The sequence below is a fragment of the Tupaia chinensis genome, unplaced genomic scaffold (genome assembly GCF_000334495.1).
Source record: "Tupaia chinensis unplaced genomic scaffold, TupChi_1.0 Scaffold000612_1, whole genome shotgun sequence".
Taxonomy (NCBI): Eukaryota; Metazoa; Chordata; class Mammalia; order Scandentia; family Tupaiidae; genus Tupaia; species Tupaia belangeri.
This window is the reverse complement of record NW_006160131.1, coordinates 1,717,482-1,733,354: the sequence shown is the minus strand read 5'-3', so window position 1 is coordinate 1,733,354 and position 15,873 is coordinate 1,717,482. Positions and strand designations below refer to the sequence as shown.

Genomic DNA, 15,873 nt, shown 5'->3' with positions numbered 1-15,873 from the left:
CGCTTGGTGACTACAAGGCAGCTGGGCTGGGGGGGAGGGTTCCTGGGAAAACCAGGTAGTGGGGCTGGAATTCAGGACCCCGCAGGTGGTGCTCGGCACTCCAGAGCCGCCCACCTGTCCCAGGAGCGGGGGCGTGTGTGTGTGGGGGGGGTGGCGGTGCCCTCCGTCCCCTCGTCCCCTCGTGCGGTGGGTCACACTGCACCCCGGCCCCTGCCCCGCAGCCGGAGGACGAGGACGAGGAGCCCGCGCTGGAGGAGCTGGAGCAGCGCGAGGTGCTGGTGCTGGGGCTGGACGGCGTGGGGAAGAGCACGTTCCTGCGCGTGCTGTCGGGGAAGCCGCCGCTCGAGGGCCACGTCCCCACCTGGGGCTTCAACTCCGTGCGGCTGCCCACCAAGGACTTCGAGGTGGACCTGCTAGAGAGTGAGCACGCACCCCACCCTGTCTCCCTGTCACCTCTGCCAGACCAGGCCTGGGTTCGTTACTGGGGAGGGGGCTCCAAGTGGCGGTCTGCTCCGGACACTCGCCACTCCCTCGTGTGAAACCCGGACACCGGACACCCACCGCCAAGCTCTGTTCTGGTCCTTGGAGACCAGGCAGCCAGCTGGGTCCCCTGCCAGGCCCACTGGCCTCAGAGATACTGACTTGCAGCCCAGCACCACAGGCATTGCGAAACGGGCTTTCCAGGAACTCATAAAACCAGAAGTGGTTGCTTCCCTCAGTACATTCTTGAGGAAACTGAGACCCATTTGTGGAAGGCCACCCAGCTTTCCAGTCTTCTAATACAGGCTGTTCAGTCCCTTGGGTGGCTGTCAGAATATCAGAGACTAGTGATTTATACTTTTCTTTTTTTAGAGGAAGATTTTCACTATAGGGTACATGCACTTGCCAGAGAGACAGAAAGCAAGAAATCACCCCTTGGGGGGATGGCCACACTGTAGTCCCTTGGCCTCCATTCTCCTCTTGCGATTTTGGGCATACATGCACACAGGCCCAGTGTGTTTTAAGCCGCCAGGTCTGGGACTTGAACCACAGTATACTGTGTGGGAGTCCAGCAATGTAACTGTCACGCCATCTGCTGGCTGTGATTTATATTTTAGAGAAGAGGTTTATTTGGCTTGTGATCCTGGTGGTTGGCAAGTTCTGAGGTGTGGGGCCAATATCTGGCTGGCTCTGAATGCTACATTCTAACAGGGCCCAGAGGAGTGGAAGGAGAGGGTGTGTGAGGGATAGGGCTCCCGCAGATGGCCAGCTCGCTCTCTGAGCTCGGGGATGAAAACTCCCCTTCCCCCGTGTCCCCAACACCTGCTAGGCCCCACCCCCTAGAACTTCTCAGTGGGGCCCTCAGGCAGCAGGGCTGTGGCTCTAGGCCTGCCCTCTAGGCCTGCCGTGATCAGTGCGATTCTCATCTCTGGAGGGCACTTCCTGTCCTCTCTCATTTCCTGCCCTTTGCCTGCGCCCTTCCCTCGGTCTGGAAAGCCCTTCTCCCCTGGAGAAACTTAGCTACCCTTCCTTCAAGGCTGGGTTCAGACGTATGTCCCTGTGCCTTCCCTGACTCCTCTGGCCCCCCTTCTGCTGCAGTGTTTGCCACACCAGCCTGGTTTCTGACCAGGCCATTGGCACAGACTGGTCTGCTGCATCTCTGGCCCTGAGGGCCCAGCCCCAAGGAAGTACCTAGGAGAGCTTGCCGAGGGAGTGTCCAGGTGGGGTCTCGGGAGCTCCCTGCCCCCCGTCCCAGACTTCTGGGGGCTTGGGAAGAAGGTGGTGGAATGGGTATTGAGAGGCAGCAGGACTTAGCTGCCCGAGTCTGGCACCAGCTGTGGGGAGGGGCAGGTGGCCTTCCAGCCGAAGACCACAGACAGACAGACAGCCAACTAGGTGGTGAGAACAGACTGAGGGCCTGACTGTCAGCCTGAATGGGCTCCGTTCCTCAGGTCTAGGGCCCTGGCCCGGCCGTCATTCCCTCCTGGTTGAACCAAACGTAGATACCCACCTGGGATTCCGGGCCTTCCGACAAGCTTGCTCTGGCTCCTTTTCTTGTGCCAGGGGCACAGGTCAAGTGGGAGGTCCACCCTGAGGCTTCCGTCTGGCAGACGGGACCCTCATCCCTGTGGGCGAGGGAATGGATGAGGGTCTGCAGGTAACAGTTGACGTTCAGTAGGGTCACTCGGCCTGGGTTCAAACGCAGACCTCCCAGTTAGGTCCTGGACTTTCCTCTCCCACGTCCTCCCTGGTCTGCAAAGCCCAGCCTGGAGCCCCTCTGAGAACGGCCCTGTGTGGGTAATCACAACCGTGAGAACGAGTTCAGCACTGGTGGATTCCCCGCCAGCCCCTCAGTCCAGTCTTTTAGCTACTCGGCCAGCGGGTCCTCCCATGGACTCTGCTTGCCCACTTCCCACCTGCACTGGCCTCTTCCGACCGTGGCAGGTGCAGCCTCCTTACCGGTCTTCTGCTTCTGCGCCTGTCTTCCAGGTCAGCCTTACTAATAGCAGTGGGTCTTTCAGAAACCTCGCCAGATCATGTTACTCCTGCCCAGAACTTAGGGCCCCCCACGGCCTCTCCAGCATGGCCAGCCCTGTGGTCTGCTCCTCCCAGCCTCCTCTCCCTCTGGTGGCGTCCTAGCCACTCCAGTCTTCAGTTTCTCAAACACTCTGATATTACTCCTCCCTCCGCCTGTAATTCTTTTCTTTGGCCTCTTCCCCTGGTCAGCTCCTTCCCATCACCCCAGACTTGACTCACATGAAGAGACCTTCCCAGCCTGTGCACTGTGGGACCCACCCCAGCCCAGCCCAGCCCAGCCTCTTCCTCCTGTCCTGTTTGCTGTGTTACCACTGTGCTCATGGCCGAGCTGGGTTGGGAGGGAGCTCTGAGAGCAGGAGCCCTGCAGCCTTGCTCTCCTCTGTGTCCCAGCACCTGGGAAGCACTCAGTTACCACTCGTTGAGTGCCTGATCTGTGCCAAGCACTGTGCTGGGGGCTTTGGTGGGGTCCAGAGGTAAGTCCTGTACCCCTCCGAGCATAGAGTCCTCAAGTGTCAGAAGCATAACCAGAGGGCCAGCAGGTAGTGTGGTGGGTGAGGTCCTGGATTCTCACAGGGTCAACCACAGTTTGAGTCCTGGACCAGGTAACTTGAAAATCACAACAAACAAATCCATAAACACAGAGGTAAATGTTTTTAAAAAAAGCATAACCAGCACCACTTGGGTGCAGCGTGGCCGATGGGGCTGTGTGAGAAGGTGGCCCGGTGGGGTGCTGCGTGGATAGCCGAGCACTGGTGGGATGTGGGGCAGTATCTCTGTAGAAGAGAGTGGATGGCAAGGCTGGGTGGGAGAGGCTGAGTGGAGGATGGCCGTGTGTGGCAGGGCAGGGGGTCCTGACTTCCAGACTCTGGGACTCCTGGCTGCTGTCGCAGCCGTTGCTGACCAGGGGAAGCTGGGAAACGGCAGGGGCAGGGCAGCCCAGAGAGAGGCCAGATGGGCACCATTTATGGAGCAGCTAGGGGCCAGGCCTGGGGAAGGCACACTGCCTGTGGCACCTTGGGTTTTGTTGCAACCTGAAGGGGAGTTCAGTGAGGAGGGACTGTGTTTGAAGGTAGTGACAGTCCCTGAAGGCCTGGCTGTCAAAGCCAGAGCTAAGCCAGGGCCTGATTGGCTCAGGAGCCTGTGGCCTTTTCTTTACCCCGGCTAGTATGCCTTGGAGAGCCGGAAGAGGGTGGGGTTGGGGACACGGCTAGAGGGCCCGGGCAGGGAGGTTCTGAGCTGCCCTGGCCTCTCCGTAGTCGGTGGCAGCCAGAACCTGCGCTTCTACTGGAAGGAGTTCGTGAACGAGGTGGACGTGCTGGTGTTCGTGGTGGACTCTGCCGACCGGCCACGGCTGCCCTGGGCCCGTCAGGAGCTACACAAGCTGCTAGACAAGGACCCTGACCTACCTGTCGTCGTGGTGGCCAACAAGCAGGTACGGGCTGTGGAGCTGAGTTCAGGCCACTCTGCCTTCTGCCCACAGGCCTGGGCAGGCAGTGCCCCGGGGGCTCAGGGCCTGGCCCAGCCTGGGGAACCAGCCAAGACGCTCTCCCGGCCTCTTCTACGTGCGTGGTTTCTGCACCTCTGCTCTGTCTTCTCTCCTCGTGACCGCCTGGTCATCTGCTGCCCTCGAGAGAGGAGAGAACAGTTCCACACCTGCTACAGGCCCAGCATGGTTCTGAACGGTGTGTCTTACTACACTGAGGGGGGTGCTGTTCCACCATTCCCTTACAGCTGAGGGATCTGAAGCTCAGAGATGTGTTGTCAATCCCCACAAGGTCGTACACCTTGAGAGTAGTGGAACTGGGATGTTGGCCTCAAAGCTGCCTCTCCCACTCAGCCATGCCCTGGACCTGGCTCTAGACCACAGAGCCAAAGCCGAAAGAGAAGTTAGATAGTAATTGTAACTAACAGTCGCTGTGCGCCAGGGGTGGTGCAAGCCCCTGGCGGACATGCCCTCACATCCTGGGGTCCCACACAGGCCGTGACAGGTCCCTGGACGCTCAGGTTAGAGCTCATATTAAGCCAAGACGTAACTCAGATCCTGCTCTTTTTTTAGTTTGTTTTTCTCATGGAGACACAGAGCCCCTGAATGGGTCTTCACACTGCTCCCCACAGCCGGGGCACACCGGCACGTTGAGGTGGACCGGGACACCGGCCCGGAGCCTTCCCACGCGGTACCCAGCATCGGACCACTGTGGCTGGGCCCAGGATTCTTGCTCTTAACCCTCGCTGTACCTGTCCTGGTGCCATAGAGCAGTCTAGGGTCCAGCGACCCTTAGTGTCACAGAACATAGGTGCCATTCTCTGTGCAGGTTGAGCATCCCTAACGTGAAATCCGAGATGCTCTAAAATCTGAAACTCGTAGAGGCCCAGCGTGACACACAAGTTTAAAGTTCTGCACCTGACCCCACGTGATGGGTCACAGTTCAAACACCGCAGCACCGAAACTGCATTTCCTTCAGGCTGGGCATGGGTGTGTATGAGACACGGGAGTTCCATGTTTAGTCCTGGGCCCCCAAGTTATCTTGTCATGTGCGTGCAAATATTCTAAGATCCCCAAAACCTCAGAAGGTTTTGGATGATGGATGCCAGCCTCACAGACGGAGCCCCGGCCGACCTCCCACGCCTGTGGCCCTCATCCATGCCGGCTGCAGGACATGACTCCAGCCGGCTCAGGGAGACGCTCTGTCTTTGACCTCAGATTCCCCGTCGGTCAGGAAGTCCCTGACAATCACTTATACAGAGACCCTATGTCCTAATCTGCCTGAGACAGTCCCCATTTGTGTCCGTTCTGGTGTAAATATTGACACCCACCTTCCCCAGAAGTGCCCCTGTTTAGACAATGAATTACACTGTTTTCCTGTTCACAGACTACTATAATTTATAGCATTATAATTTGAACCTGCAGGTCCCAGCATGCTATGAATCGCTCCAAGAATAATTTTAATCTTGGACAAGGCTTGAAATTAAAATAGGCCATCCCAGCAGCGCTGTGTAGTGGTTTCTTTTTTCCCCTCGGGCTAGTTTCTAGGGGTCTCGTCTGGGAGTGGCCTTGCTGTAAGATCTCTCCACTGCGGAGTTTGAGAACCGAGCCAGGATTTCTGTAAGGGTCCAAAGCTAGCTTAGCAAACCAGCCCAAGTTGGGAACCAACCCTGGGGCTCATCACTGTCGCCATGGCTACGTGTGGTCTCCCTGAGCCAAGCTCTCATCTGCTGAGTGGGGACCATGAGGACGAGTAGGCTGGTCTGTCATGACTGTCACGTGCTGGGTGTGGGAGTACACAGAAGAGTCAGAGATGAGGGAGAGCACCGAGTTTAGACCATGGGGTCCTGAGGTCCAGAGGCTGCTTCTGGGCACTCTGGCCCTGCTGCTCCCTAGGCAGCAGGGGGCAGTCTACTCACAGAAGATCAGGGTGGGCAGTGCTGTCAGCTGTGTTCTGACGTATCTCTGCTTCACCGCAGGACCTGAGCGAGGCCATGAGTGTGGTGGAGCTGCAGCAGGAGCTGGGCCTGCAGGCCCTGGATAGCCAGCGGGAGGTTTTTCTCTTGGGTGCCAGCATTGCCCCCGCAGGCCCTGGCTCTGCAGAACCCGGCACCGTGCACATCTGGAAGCTGCTCCTGGAACTTCTCTCCTAGGTCAGAGCACGCCTGAACTCGCCCAGCTGGAGACCACAGTCCAGCTGCTCCAATTCTTCCTTGCCAGCCAGGCCGGGTACAGGAGCCACAGGGCAGCATTTCCTCACCTCTTAGCACAGTGGCCGAGAGGCCGTGCAAAGAGTTGAGTACGCAGAAGAGTCAGATGAGGGAGAGCACCGAGTTTAGGCCCTCCCGAGGACAGGGCCTGGGCAAGGCCAAAAGCCAGGCATAAGCCTTCCTAGTGAGGCAGAGGGTGGGAGAGTAAGGACAGGACCTGGCTCACTCCATCTGTACCCGCACAGCGCCCTGCAGGTCGCGGTGGGTGGGAAGTATTCCCAGAGCCTCGGCTGTCCCAGTCTGGACTGTTCCCTCCTGGTGACGTCATGCCTTGTTCCCAGTCTTGCATTTCACGCCAACCCCAGTTCTGCTTGCTGGTCTGTGGCCTTGTGCAGCCTCTGCCTCTGGCCCCCACGGACATCATTTTTAAAAGGAGGTGATTTTTGTGTTTTTTCCCCCTAACCTGGAGGTGCATTTCCCAGCCATGGAGATTCAAAGGGCCAGAATAAACCTGGAGGTCCTAGCAAGCAGCCTTCTGAAGACTCCTGCTTACCATGCCAAGGCCTGGCCTCCCAACCTCTCCTGTCTAAAGAGTAAGCGGCATTCACTCACCAGATGGAAGCAAAGCTGGTCGTTCCCCTAACCCGGGGACACGCACTGCTCTTGTTATCAACACTAACTGCCACGCTCATGTTTACACAAGTCTGGGGAAGGAAGGAGCCCTTGGTCCCTGGGAAGAAGACTGTCACCCAGAACTGGGTGTTGGTCAAAGAACTGTATTTTATTTATTTATTTATTCACTTATAAAAGGAACAGGCCAGAGTTCCAGGTTCTGTTTCTAGGTGCTGTTACCAAAACCCCAGGTGGCTGCTGTGGACTGAGCAGAACTTGGAGGATGACGGCTGGAATCATGAGGAGCAGATGACCTGATGTCATGGACACGAATCTGCAGCTTCCCGCACACACTGCGGGCCTTGGGCTGTCCTCATCATACTTCACACTGACTCGCGTGAGCCTGAACACCACGTGGCCCTGTGCTGAAGGGACGCAGACCCCTTCCGGGTAGGTAACGAATGCCTCTGCTAAAGGACATGTCCACCGCGTGATTCCAGAGAAAAAACGAAGCGTGTTTCCATCTTTGATGCCTAAGGACAGAAACACAGACTGCCGACAGGGTGCCTGTGGGCGCAGCACTCAGCCTCTCTGGGCCCACCTAGCCCCAGGGAGAGGAGGGCTGGCTGCACTCAGGGTCGCCCGCGCATGCTCCGAGCTGCTCCCATGCGCAGTGGTCAGCCAGTCTCGCTGACACTTGGTGCAGGCCCCAGCCGGCAGCCGACAGCGACAGCCACACGTACACTTTCTGTTTGTAGAGGAGCAGGCTGACTCAGTTTGCTTTCTGGTCGAAGACAATGATCGTGTGCCTTCATTTCAGTTGACATTTACCCAGCATGCTTCAGTCCTACGCTGTGCCAGCCCCAGAACAGGCACCCGGAGGTCCGGAGGTGAGTGTGCTCGCGGGAAGAGCAGCTCGCAGCCATGTCAGGGGCCACGCGGTGCCTCAGAACAGAATCGCTGTTTTCTTTCTGCAGGAAGAAGTGATTTATCTGCTTTTCTGTTAAATATTTAAGCAATGATCTCAGTTTTAGAGTAGCCTTTGGAAGTTTGCTGGCATCTTTCATTTGTCACTGGACGTGAAAATTTTTACTCCCCTGTCTGTGAACTCTGCCTGGTTCTCCTGGGCTTCACGGTGACCCTTGGAGCCAGCATTTACATTGAAAGTACCCTTTTTCCCCAGTTAGGATCTGCCTTTGTCTAATGAATATCATTGTGTAATAGAACTTTTTAAATCCCCACTGAGGGGAGGCCAACTTAAAAAATAAAAGTTTCACTATGTCTACTTGAGCTGGTTTGAGCTGGCTGCATCACGACCCGGGAAACTTCAGGTCCCAGTGGCCCTGCAGGCCGAGCGCCATCCCGACACTTGTACAAGATAGAGGTGCTCTTGGGGCCTGCGAGTGGGGCCGACAGCCGCGCTCCTCTGCAAGGCCTGTGGCCCAAGGCGTGCTTCTCCATTCTGTTTCCACGGCTATGCAGGGTGAGGTAGGGAACAGGCCGCCTTCAGAACACCCAACCGCCTGACCTGTGGCGCTCTTACCCAGCTGCTCCCAAGTAGGACTTGGACACAGCACCCCAAATCACCCACTGTTGGGAACTAGCCTGTCACTGCAGATACTCATTTCAGAGCGAAGTCCCTGATCTAACCCGGTGACACTGTGTACCCCCACTGTCCCAGCTCAACAGCTGCTGACCTCACTGAGCTTGGGAGCACAGGGCTGTGTCAGGACAGCTCTCACGTCCTGACACACTGGAGGAGGGCCGGGTCTGAGAGCAGGCAGCCGTGGCCACACCGAGCACCCGCTCCGCACTCTGAAGGGAAGCTGCTGTCTGCTTCCCCAGGCCCAGAGCGCTCACCTGCACTGAGTTTGTTCCCAAGAGCTATTTGAGTTAAACCACGGCTTCTGGTTTTCCACCGTCTGAGCGTTGCCATCCCTCAGAGGCCACCCTGGCCCACAGCGTGGAAATTTGGATGGTTGGGGCAAGAGGGCTCTTGAGGCTGCTGGGACCGTCTCAGACTGGCTGCCCACCTCAAGAAGCCACCTCTCATGCCCAGACTGCAGGCTGTAACTCGTGCCGCCATGGCGCTCAGCCGCAAGATCTGGGGAGGTAGCGGGTCAGCCCATCACAGCGCCACAGCGGTCTTAGTGCTAATGGAGGGCAGACACCACTCGCCCCTCTGCCTGAATGGAACACCCAGTCTCCAGAAAACGTGGCCAGTTGCCTCTGGAGAACATTTTGTTTTCACGCTAGTGTAGGAAGAAAGCCTGCATTTTGAACCGGCTGCTGAAACCCACCGTGATGTCCATCCTCGGACAGCGACAGCCACCCTGGACCGCAGGCCGAGGCCACACTGCCGTCTGTTGCCTCTCCTCAGGGTGGAGATTCTAAATGGTTCCCTAGTGCTGTGGAAGCTTTTTCTGGAAGATGGAACCATTAAGGGACGAGGGAGGACTTCCACCAAAATTCCGGAAGTGAAGGAGCCTCGCTGTCTCAGCCCGTGCTCCGGGCACCCAGGCCCACAGGGCTGTCAAGGACAAACGGCCGAAGAGGACCATCAGTGGCTCGAGGGCCACAGTAATGCCAACACCAACACCCACGTGGCTTTGACCAGATTCTCACTTGGAGGCCAGCGTGCTGAGCACATGCAGTCCTGGTGAGGGTGGTCCCAGAACGCCTCCTGTCACCCCTTGTCACACAGCAAGTCCCAGTCCCAGCTCCTCGTTACATGTAGGGTCAGGGTGGGATGGAGACACCAGCTTTGGCCTAACTCCACACCTCATGAGGTATCCAAACCCTGCCCTTACCCGTTGGGAGCTCTGGCTGGTGGGGCCAACACTGGGTGACGGAGAGCCTTTTCCCACTCCACAGGCGTCCCCCCAGCAGCTAGGCCATCTGGGTTCCCAGGCAGAGTCCCTGTTCTTAGGCTCTGGCTGGGATGTCAAGCAAGTCAGAGGCAGTTAGGGCCCAGGGGTCATTACTGCTACAGGCAATCTGGGAGGCGGGGATTATGGGATACACATGGCTTAGGGTACAGGACTGTCGCAGAGAAGCCCTTCTAAAGTTTAGCCCAGCTAAAGGCCTGGATTTGGAATACTGGAGGTAAACTGAGGGGGCTGAACTGCAGGCTGTGTACTCGCCCGTTCCGTGTCTGCAGGACCAAGCCAGTAACGGGGCCAGGGCTCTTCCTGGCCGCCTTGCTCCAGGGAGCCAGTCCCAGCAGCTCCCACAGAAGGGTGAGTGGACCACTGCATGGGAGCCGGGCAGAAAGCATGCAGGGAAAGCCTGTGCCCACAGGCGTGAGCACGCACAGGCTGCCAGGCCAGATGGCCTCCACCCCGGCAGAGCCCAGGGCTTGGCTGGGAGGAACAGAGACAAAGCCATTAGAGAGAAACAAAATATCCTTTTATTATGTACAGACTGTATTGGAATAAACCACCCACTCTGAAAACAGCAGGTCTGGCTTTTTCATGAGACTCCAGAAAAATGCAACCAGAGCCTCTGAGACACGGTTCCTTCCCCACGGTGGGGTGAGTGTGTGTGTACATGTGTGTGTGAGAGACCTGATCCCATGGGGTTAGGCCAGCCTCATCTGAAGCCACACACGTCTCCTCGCGTTAAACCCTGGCTCCGGCTTCACTGGCCCAAGAGGCCTCAGATGGGCCTGTGTGAACCAGTCACTCAACCTCCATCTTATTCTTCTGCAAAGAATCCATGAACTCTTGCCACTGCGCTGGGTAGAAACGTTTATAGACGTTGATCTTATTCCGAATTTGTTTTGGGGTGTCTTGATAGTAATTCTTCTCATCCCGGGCCATAGCCTAAGAGAGAAGAAAGGCTACTTGAGGGCTAGACAGGCAGGTTCAGGCCCTACTAGTGTTTGAACTGGCCAAGCCACATCCTTCCTGCCCCGTCCAGACTGCCACCTCAGAAGCCATGGCTTAGAGAGGCTGAAGCAACGTGGAGGAGACGGGAGTGACTTGAGAGTGCCGTCACCACCATGAGCCTCAACAAGCCCAAGAGTGAGCTGACTCCAGAGGAGCTGCAGAAGCGGGCAGAGGAATTTAACACGGGTCCACTCTCTGCTCACGCAGTCAGTCAAGAACACCACCCAAGAGCTCATCAACCACCACAACAACAAACTCCTGGGCCGAGTGAAGGCCTTTGACAGGCACTGCAACATGTTGCTGGAGAACATGAAGGAGATGTGGACTGAGGTTCCCAAGAGTGGCAAGGGCAAGAAGTCCAAGCCAGTCAACAAGGACCGCTACATCTACAAGATGTTTCTGCATGGGGACTCAGTCATCGTGGTCCTGCAGAACCTACTCATCGCTGGCAAACACAGCCTCTTCCCCACTGTCAGAAAGCACTCCCTGTCCTGCCAAGACCTGTTGTTTGTAATGGGAATAAAAAAATTCTGTGTTTTTCTAAAAAAAAAAGCCATGGCTTATGTGGAGCCCTTCTGAACTGGGGGTGGGAAAGTGAGTGCAAATGCCCTTCAGGACAAGGCAGGCCCGAGAGTCCAGCGAGTCGGCTCACAAAGGAGCTCATACTCCACCCAGAGTAAAGTCATCCCACCGGGACATAAACCACATCTTCCCTTTTCAAAAGAAGCCAAAAATATGAACCTTTATTAGAATCCTCCTATAACTAAAATGGCAACTAGTGCAAGTTCCTTAAAAATATCCAGCTGGGGGCCAGCAGATAGTGTAGAGGTTATGTTGCTAGACTCCCACATAGCCAACTACAGTTCGAGTCCCAGACCCAGAGGCTTGAAACTCACACCGGTGCATGTGCGTGCATGCCTAATATCCCAGGAGAACGGAGGGAAGGGATTGAGGCATGGCCATCCTCCTGAGGGGTGATTTCTCACTTTCCTTCTCACTGACTGTGTCTTTCCAGCAAGTGCACGCACCCTAAGGCAAAAACCTCTACAAAAAAATAAATAAATAAATAAAAATACCCTGCAAGTGAGCCACTGGATCCCACATGGCTGACAGCGGTTTGCGTCTCGGACCCAGTGGCTTGAAAATCACACTAGACTTGTGTGTACACGTGCCCAAAATCCCAAGAGGAGACTGAAGAAGGGATTCCAGTGTAGCCATCCCCACAGGGGGTGACTGATTTCTCACTTTGTCTCTGTATCTCTCTGGTAAGCACACATACTCTATAGCAAAACTTAAAAAAAAAAATCCTGTACAAACAAAACAGCACACCCGTGAGTGGGGCAGGACCCACAGGCGGGTCAGGCTCTCTCTGCTCAATAGCTGTCAAGTCATCTGTTTCTTAGTCTCTTTTCCTCCCATTCCTTCCCCTCAGTCTCAGGAAACAGGTGCTAGGTGATCACGCCACCAACGTCCGAGGTACCTTCCCGCTGGCCAGGGCTCTCCCCACCAGGCCCGACCACCCACCTTATAGTCCTCCCCATGGTTCTCCACCATGTAGCGGACGTAGTCGATGAGGTCCCGAGACAGCGTGTTCCCTTTCTTCTCTGGGAGGCTGGCTTCTGCCTCGAGTTCTGGGGTGAAAGAAGCCAGGAGAAGGGGAATGAGGTTTGCCCACACTTAGAGTGGTCCAGTTACCCTTCACTGAACACTCCCCCAACACCACCAACACCTGGTAGCCTTTGCCTCCCGGTTTGCCTCCTGGTTCTCAGGTCAGGGCCGGAACCATTTCTCTTCAGCCCTGATCCCAAGCTCTACCGCCTATAACCCAATCACTTAAAAGCGTGGCAACTGTGAAAGGGAAGTCAGTTCTTTCCAGGCCTCAGGTGTGTGTAAAAGGAAGGCCCCAACACTCTACTTTGTGCCAGGTCCTAAAGAGAGAGGAAGACACACTGCCTACCCATGGGGCAGGGCTCCCTTCCAGCTTTAAGACTCCCAGAGAACCTCCCCATTGAACGCCAGGACTAGGGCCTACAGCCAGGCCCATGCACCTCACTGCTCCATGTGAGAGAAATGCAGGCTCTGGAACCACTGATTTATTCTTTTTAGGCTTCACTTTTTTTTTTTGGAGAGATTTTTGCTATAGGGCGCGTGCGCTCGCCAGACAGACAGAGAGAGACATAGAGACAGCGAGAAATCACCCCCCAGGGGGGATGGTGACACCGCAATCCCTTCTCCTCCATTCTCCTCTTGGGATCTTGGGCATGCACGCACACGTGCCCGGCGTGAGTTTTAAGCCACCGGGTCCAGGACGCGAACCACGATCGACTATGAGGGAGTCCAGCGACATAGCCATTATGCTAACTGCTGGTTCCCTAGGCTTCACTTTTAAAACAGCTAGGCGGGGCTGGCCATGGCGCACACACTCACCATTTAGCACATAAGGCTTCCGCACAAGCTCTTTAGGCCTCTCCGGCACATCTACCTCCATGGCTTTCACCTGCAGAGAACAGAAGTGATGAGACCAGGAGACAAAGGCAGCACCCTTGATGAAGGCAAGTTCTAGAGGCCTCTGCCTACCCGACACAACTACCCCAAAACCCCTGCCCCAGGTCAGGCAGAGCTAGGTAACAAGGAGAACCAATGCCCAGGAGGCTTTGACAGCTAGAATCCACAACACCCAAAATATAAGCAATTCAGGGCCGGCAGATGGCATGATGGTTAAGGTGCTGGACTCCCACATAGCAGACCATGGTTCGCATCCCAGACCTGGCTGCTTGCTTTCTCACTTTCTCTCTCACTCTGTCCTTCTCTGGTCAAATTAAAATAAAGTTAAGTAATTCTTTTAAAAAAAAAGAAATACAAGCCATTCGTCTTTCTGTGCCTATCTATAAAACGGGTTTAACAGCCCTTGCCTTCCTCACTTGGTTGTGTAACAGTAACGTCAGGCACATGAGAGTTCTTTGTTGGGGCCAGCAGGTGGTGAAGGCGCTGGACTCACATATGGCTGGCCACAGTGAGCCCCAGCCCTGGCAGCTTGCTTTGTAACCTTTCCTCTCTGGTGAGTGCACGTGCCCTATAGCAAATTTAAAATAATGGTAATAAAGTAATTCTTATTTTTTAAAAAAAGTGCTTTGTCATTTAGTGAGGGAGAAAGGGTGGACATCTTCATTCTGAAAAGCCACCTGTCAGTGCTGGACCGTGACTTCACATTTATTCAAGAAACAGTAGTGCCATTTTCCTCCGGCAAGAAAAAACTAAAAGGCAATGAGACTCACCCAGCAAGCCCACCATTAGGTAAACTTTATTGAGCACTAATCATATCCGAAGTACCCTGGGGGTTAGTGGAGAACAAAACACAAGGTCCTTGTCACCACAGAGACCATGTTGGAGGGAAGAAGCACAGACAATGAATAGATAAGCAAGTAAAGAAATACCTAATACTATGAATTAAAGCAGGGAAGAGGTTACTGCGTGAAGGGTGATCTAGAAAGATTTATTCAGGAAGAACTAGCCCGGGGGGAAGACTCAGACCAAGGATGTTTGGATGAGTGGTGGAAGGAGCAAGAAACAGTAAATAAAGATCCCAAACTCTAATGAGTCCTTGGTAGGAAAGGTAAGGGCAAAAAAAAAGGTAAGTTAAGGAAAATATTGAGATGCCAAGGGACCTAGACAGGTACGATTCAAGGAAAACAAGCGGAGGAAAAGGTGAGCTCCAGCCCAAGTCCAAATGTGTGCTGCGGAGGGAGTGCGAGGGGGTCGGAAAGGGACCCCTAAACGCCGGTCGGAGGCTGAGAGGGCTGACAATAGGGAGATCGCGTCCCGGGGAAGGGAGACAGGGCGGTAATGCGCAGGGCCAAGTTCTGAAACCCAGCAAGTGTGAGTCGGAGGAGAATAAGGGGTAAGGGCCCGGGCCCTGCCACGCCGGTACCTTTCTCTTACGGAGGGGCACCGCCTTGTTGGGGTCCATAGCCAGCCCCATGTCGGCCAGGTTCTGCCGCACGGATTTAGCGTGGTCCCAGGCATGTCGGATGTGAGAGCTACGGGAGAAGAGAGAGATCGCGGATCCACCATCTCGCGGCCTTCCCGCCGAGGCCCCCTGCCTCCCGCAGGCAGGCCTCCTCACCACTCGATCCGCGGCGCGGCCTTCCGTCGAGCATTCCGGTTTAGACGCTTTCGGTTGACGTTGTAACCGAACTTCTGCCTCCGGGTCTTGCCCTTGGCCTTGGGCATCTCGCCGACCGCGGCACCAGCAGCTCACACAGGGCGCCCCTCACTTCCAGCACCGCGTGTAAGACTCCTTCTGGCAGCCGCGCGCACGGTTTGCAGGCGCTCTTGGGAAATGTAGTCTTTTCGTAGCGCTGCCGGGCTGATTACTACGACTCCCAGAATGCAACGAGCGTGTGCGCCTGCGTACAACGCCCAGAGTAGCCCTTTCCCCGCCCCCTTTATTACCTAACAGGGGGCGGAGCTTAGCGTCCCGACTTTTTTTCCTACCACAGTAGCTCAGGTCATGGCGACTCCTAACTCTGTGACTCCGGAGGCGCCCTTTGAACCATCGCGGCCCCCAGTCATTGAGGGCTTCAGCCCGAGTGTCTACAGCCATCCAGAAGGCTTCAAGGAGAAGTTCCTTCGTAAGACCCGCGAGAACCCAATGGTACCCTTAGGTAAGTGGCTGCTATGGGAACTGTAGACGGGAGGGCAGTGATGTCGGGGGAATGAAATAAAAGAGGACCGAGGACGCAGGAGGACCGGAATGAGGATGGACCGGAGATGTGACGGAGGGGTGGAGCGGTGAGGGGTGAAGCTGATTGGAGCCAGGGCAACGACCGTGTTTGGGGGCGGGGTTGGCGAGGCTGGGAGGGGGCGGGCCCTGGAACGCCGCGCACTGCTCCTAGACCAGCAGCACCCTCAACTGTCGCGAGGTCTTGGCCCTAGGGAAGGGAGGGCCGAAGCCGGGAGGGGCCTGCTGGGCTGCAGCGCTCCCAGCTGCCTTGTCCCTCCCCAGGCTGCCTGGGCACAGTGGCTGCCCTCACCTACGGCCTCTACTGCTTTCACCGGGGCCACAGCCAGCGCTCCCAGCTCATGATGCGCACCCGGATCGCCGCCCAAGGCTTCACGATCACGGCCATATTGGTGGGGCTAGCTGCCTCTGCCCTGAAGG

The 15,873-nt window shown here is 56.1% G+C and overlaps 3 protein-coding genes and 1 pseudogene across 3 annotated transcripts in view; 3 read left to right on the top strand and 1 right to left on the bottom strand.

The window, feature by feature from the left end:
- ARL10 (ARF like GTPase 10) overlaps positions 1 to 8,112 on the top strand; it is a gene marked incomplete at its 5' end in the record, with an annotated part of 8,804 nt that extends 692 nt beyond the window's left edge. The window contains 3 exons of the mRNA XM_006158939.3: positions 222 to 420; positions 3,774 to 3,949; positions 5,980 to 8,112. Coding sequence (XP_006159001.3) covers positions 222 to 420; positions 3,774 to 3,949; positions 5,980 to 6,153 — 549 coding nt within the window. The remainder of the gene's footprint in view (positions 1 to 221; positions 421 to 3,773; positions 3,950 to 5,979) is intronic.
- A 2,096-nt stretch (positions 8,113 to 10,208) lies between these two features.
- Positions 10,209 to 15,037, bottom strand: NOP16 (NOP16 nucleolar protein). Its single transcript, XM_006158884.2, has 5 exons — positions 14,836 to 15,037; positions 14,641 to 14,749; positions 13,140 to 13,209; positions 12,237 to 12,343; positions 10,209 to 10,646 (listed from the first exon to the last, which is right to left on the bottom strand). Exons 1-5 carry the CDS (start codon positions 14,940 to 14,942, stop codon positions 10,503 to 10,505), a joined length of 537 nt encoding a protein of 178 aa, XP_006158946.1. The 5' UTR covers positions 14,943 to 15,037; the 3' UTR covers positions 10,209 to 10,502.
- On the top strand, positions 10,653 to 11,398 carry LOC102482166 (small nuclear ribonucleoprotein Sm D2 pseudogene; annotated as a pseudogene).
- Positions 15,038 to 15,136: 99 nt separating the features above from the next.
- HIGD2A (HIG1 hypoxia inducible domain family member 2A) overlaps positions 15,137 to 15,873 on the top strand; it is a 3,642-nt gene continuing 2,905 nt past the window's right edge. Inside the window, exons 1-2 of the mRNA XM_006158938.1 lie at positions 15,137 to 15,376; positions 15,718 to 15,871. Of these exons, the coding sequence (XP_006159000.1) occupies positions 15,223 to 15,376; positions 15,718 to 15,871 (308 nt within the window). The 5' untranslated portion in view covers positions 15,137 to 15,222. The remainder of the gene's footprint in view (positions 15,377 to 15,717; positions 15,872 to 15,873) is intronic.

Coding starts and splice junctions, on each gene's coding strand:
- NOP16 (XM_006158884.2), bottom strand. CDS start 14,942: ATGCCCAAGGCCAAGGGCAAGACCCGGAGGCAGAAGTTCGGTTACAAC. Junction 13,210..14,640: donor TGCCCCTCCGTAAGAGAAAG/GTACCGGCGTGG, acceptor TGTTCTCTGCAG/GTGAAAGCCATGGAGGTAGA. Junction 10,647..12,236: donor ACCATGGGGAGGACTATAAG/GTGGGTGGTCGG, acceptor CTTCTCTCTTAG/GCTATGGCCCGGGATGAGAA.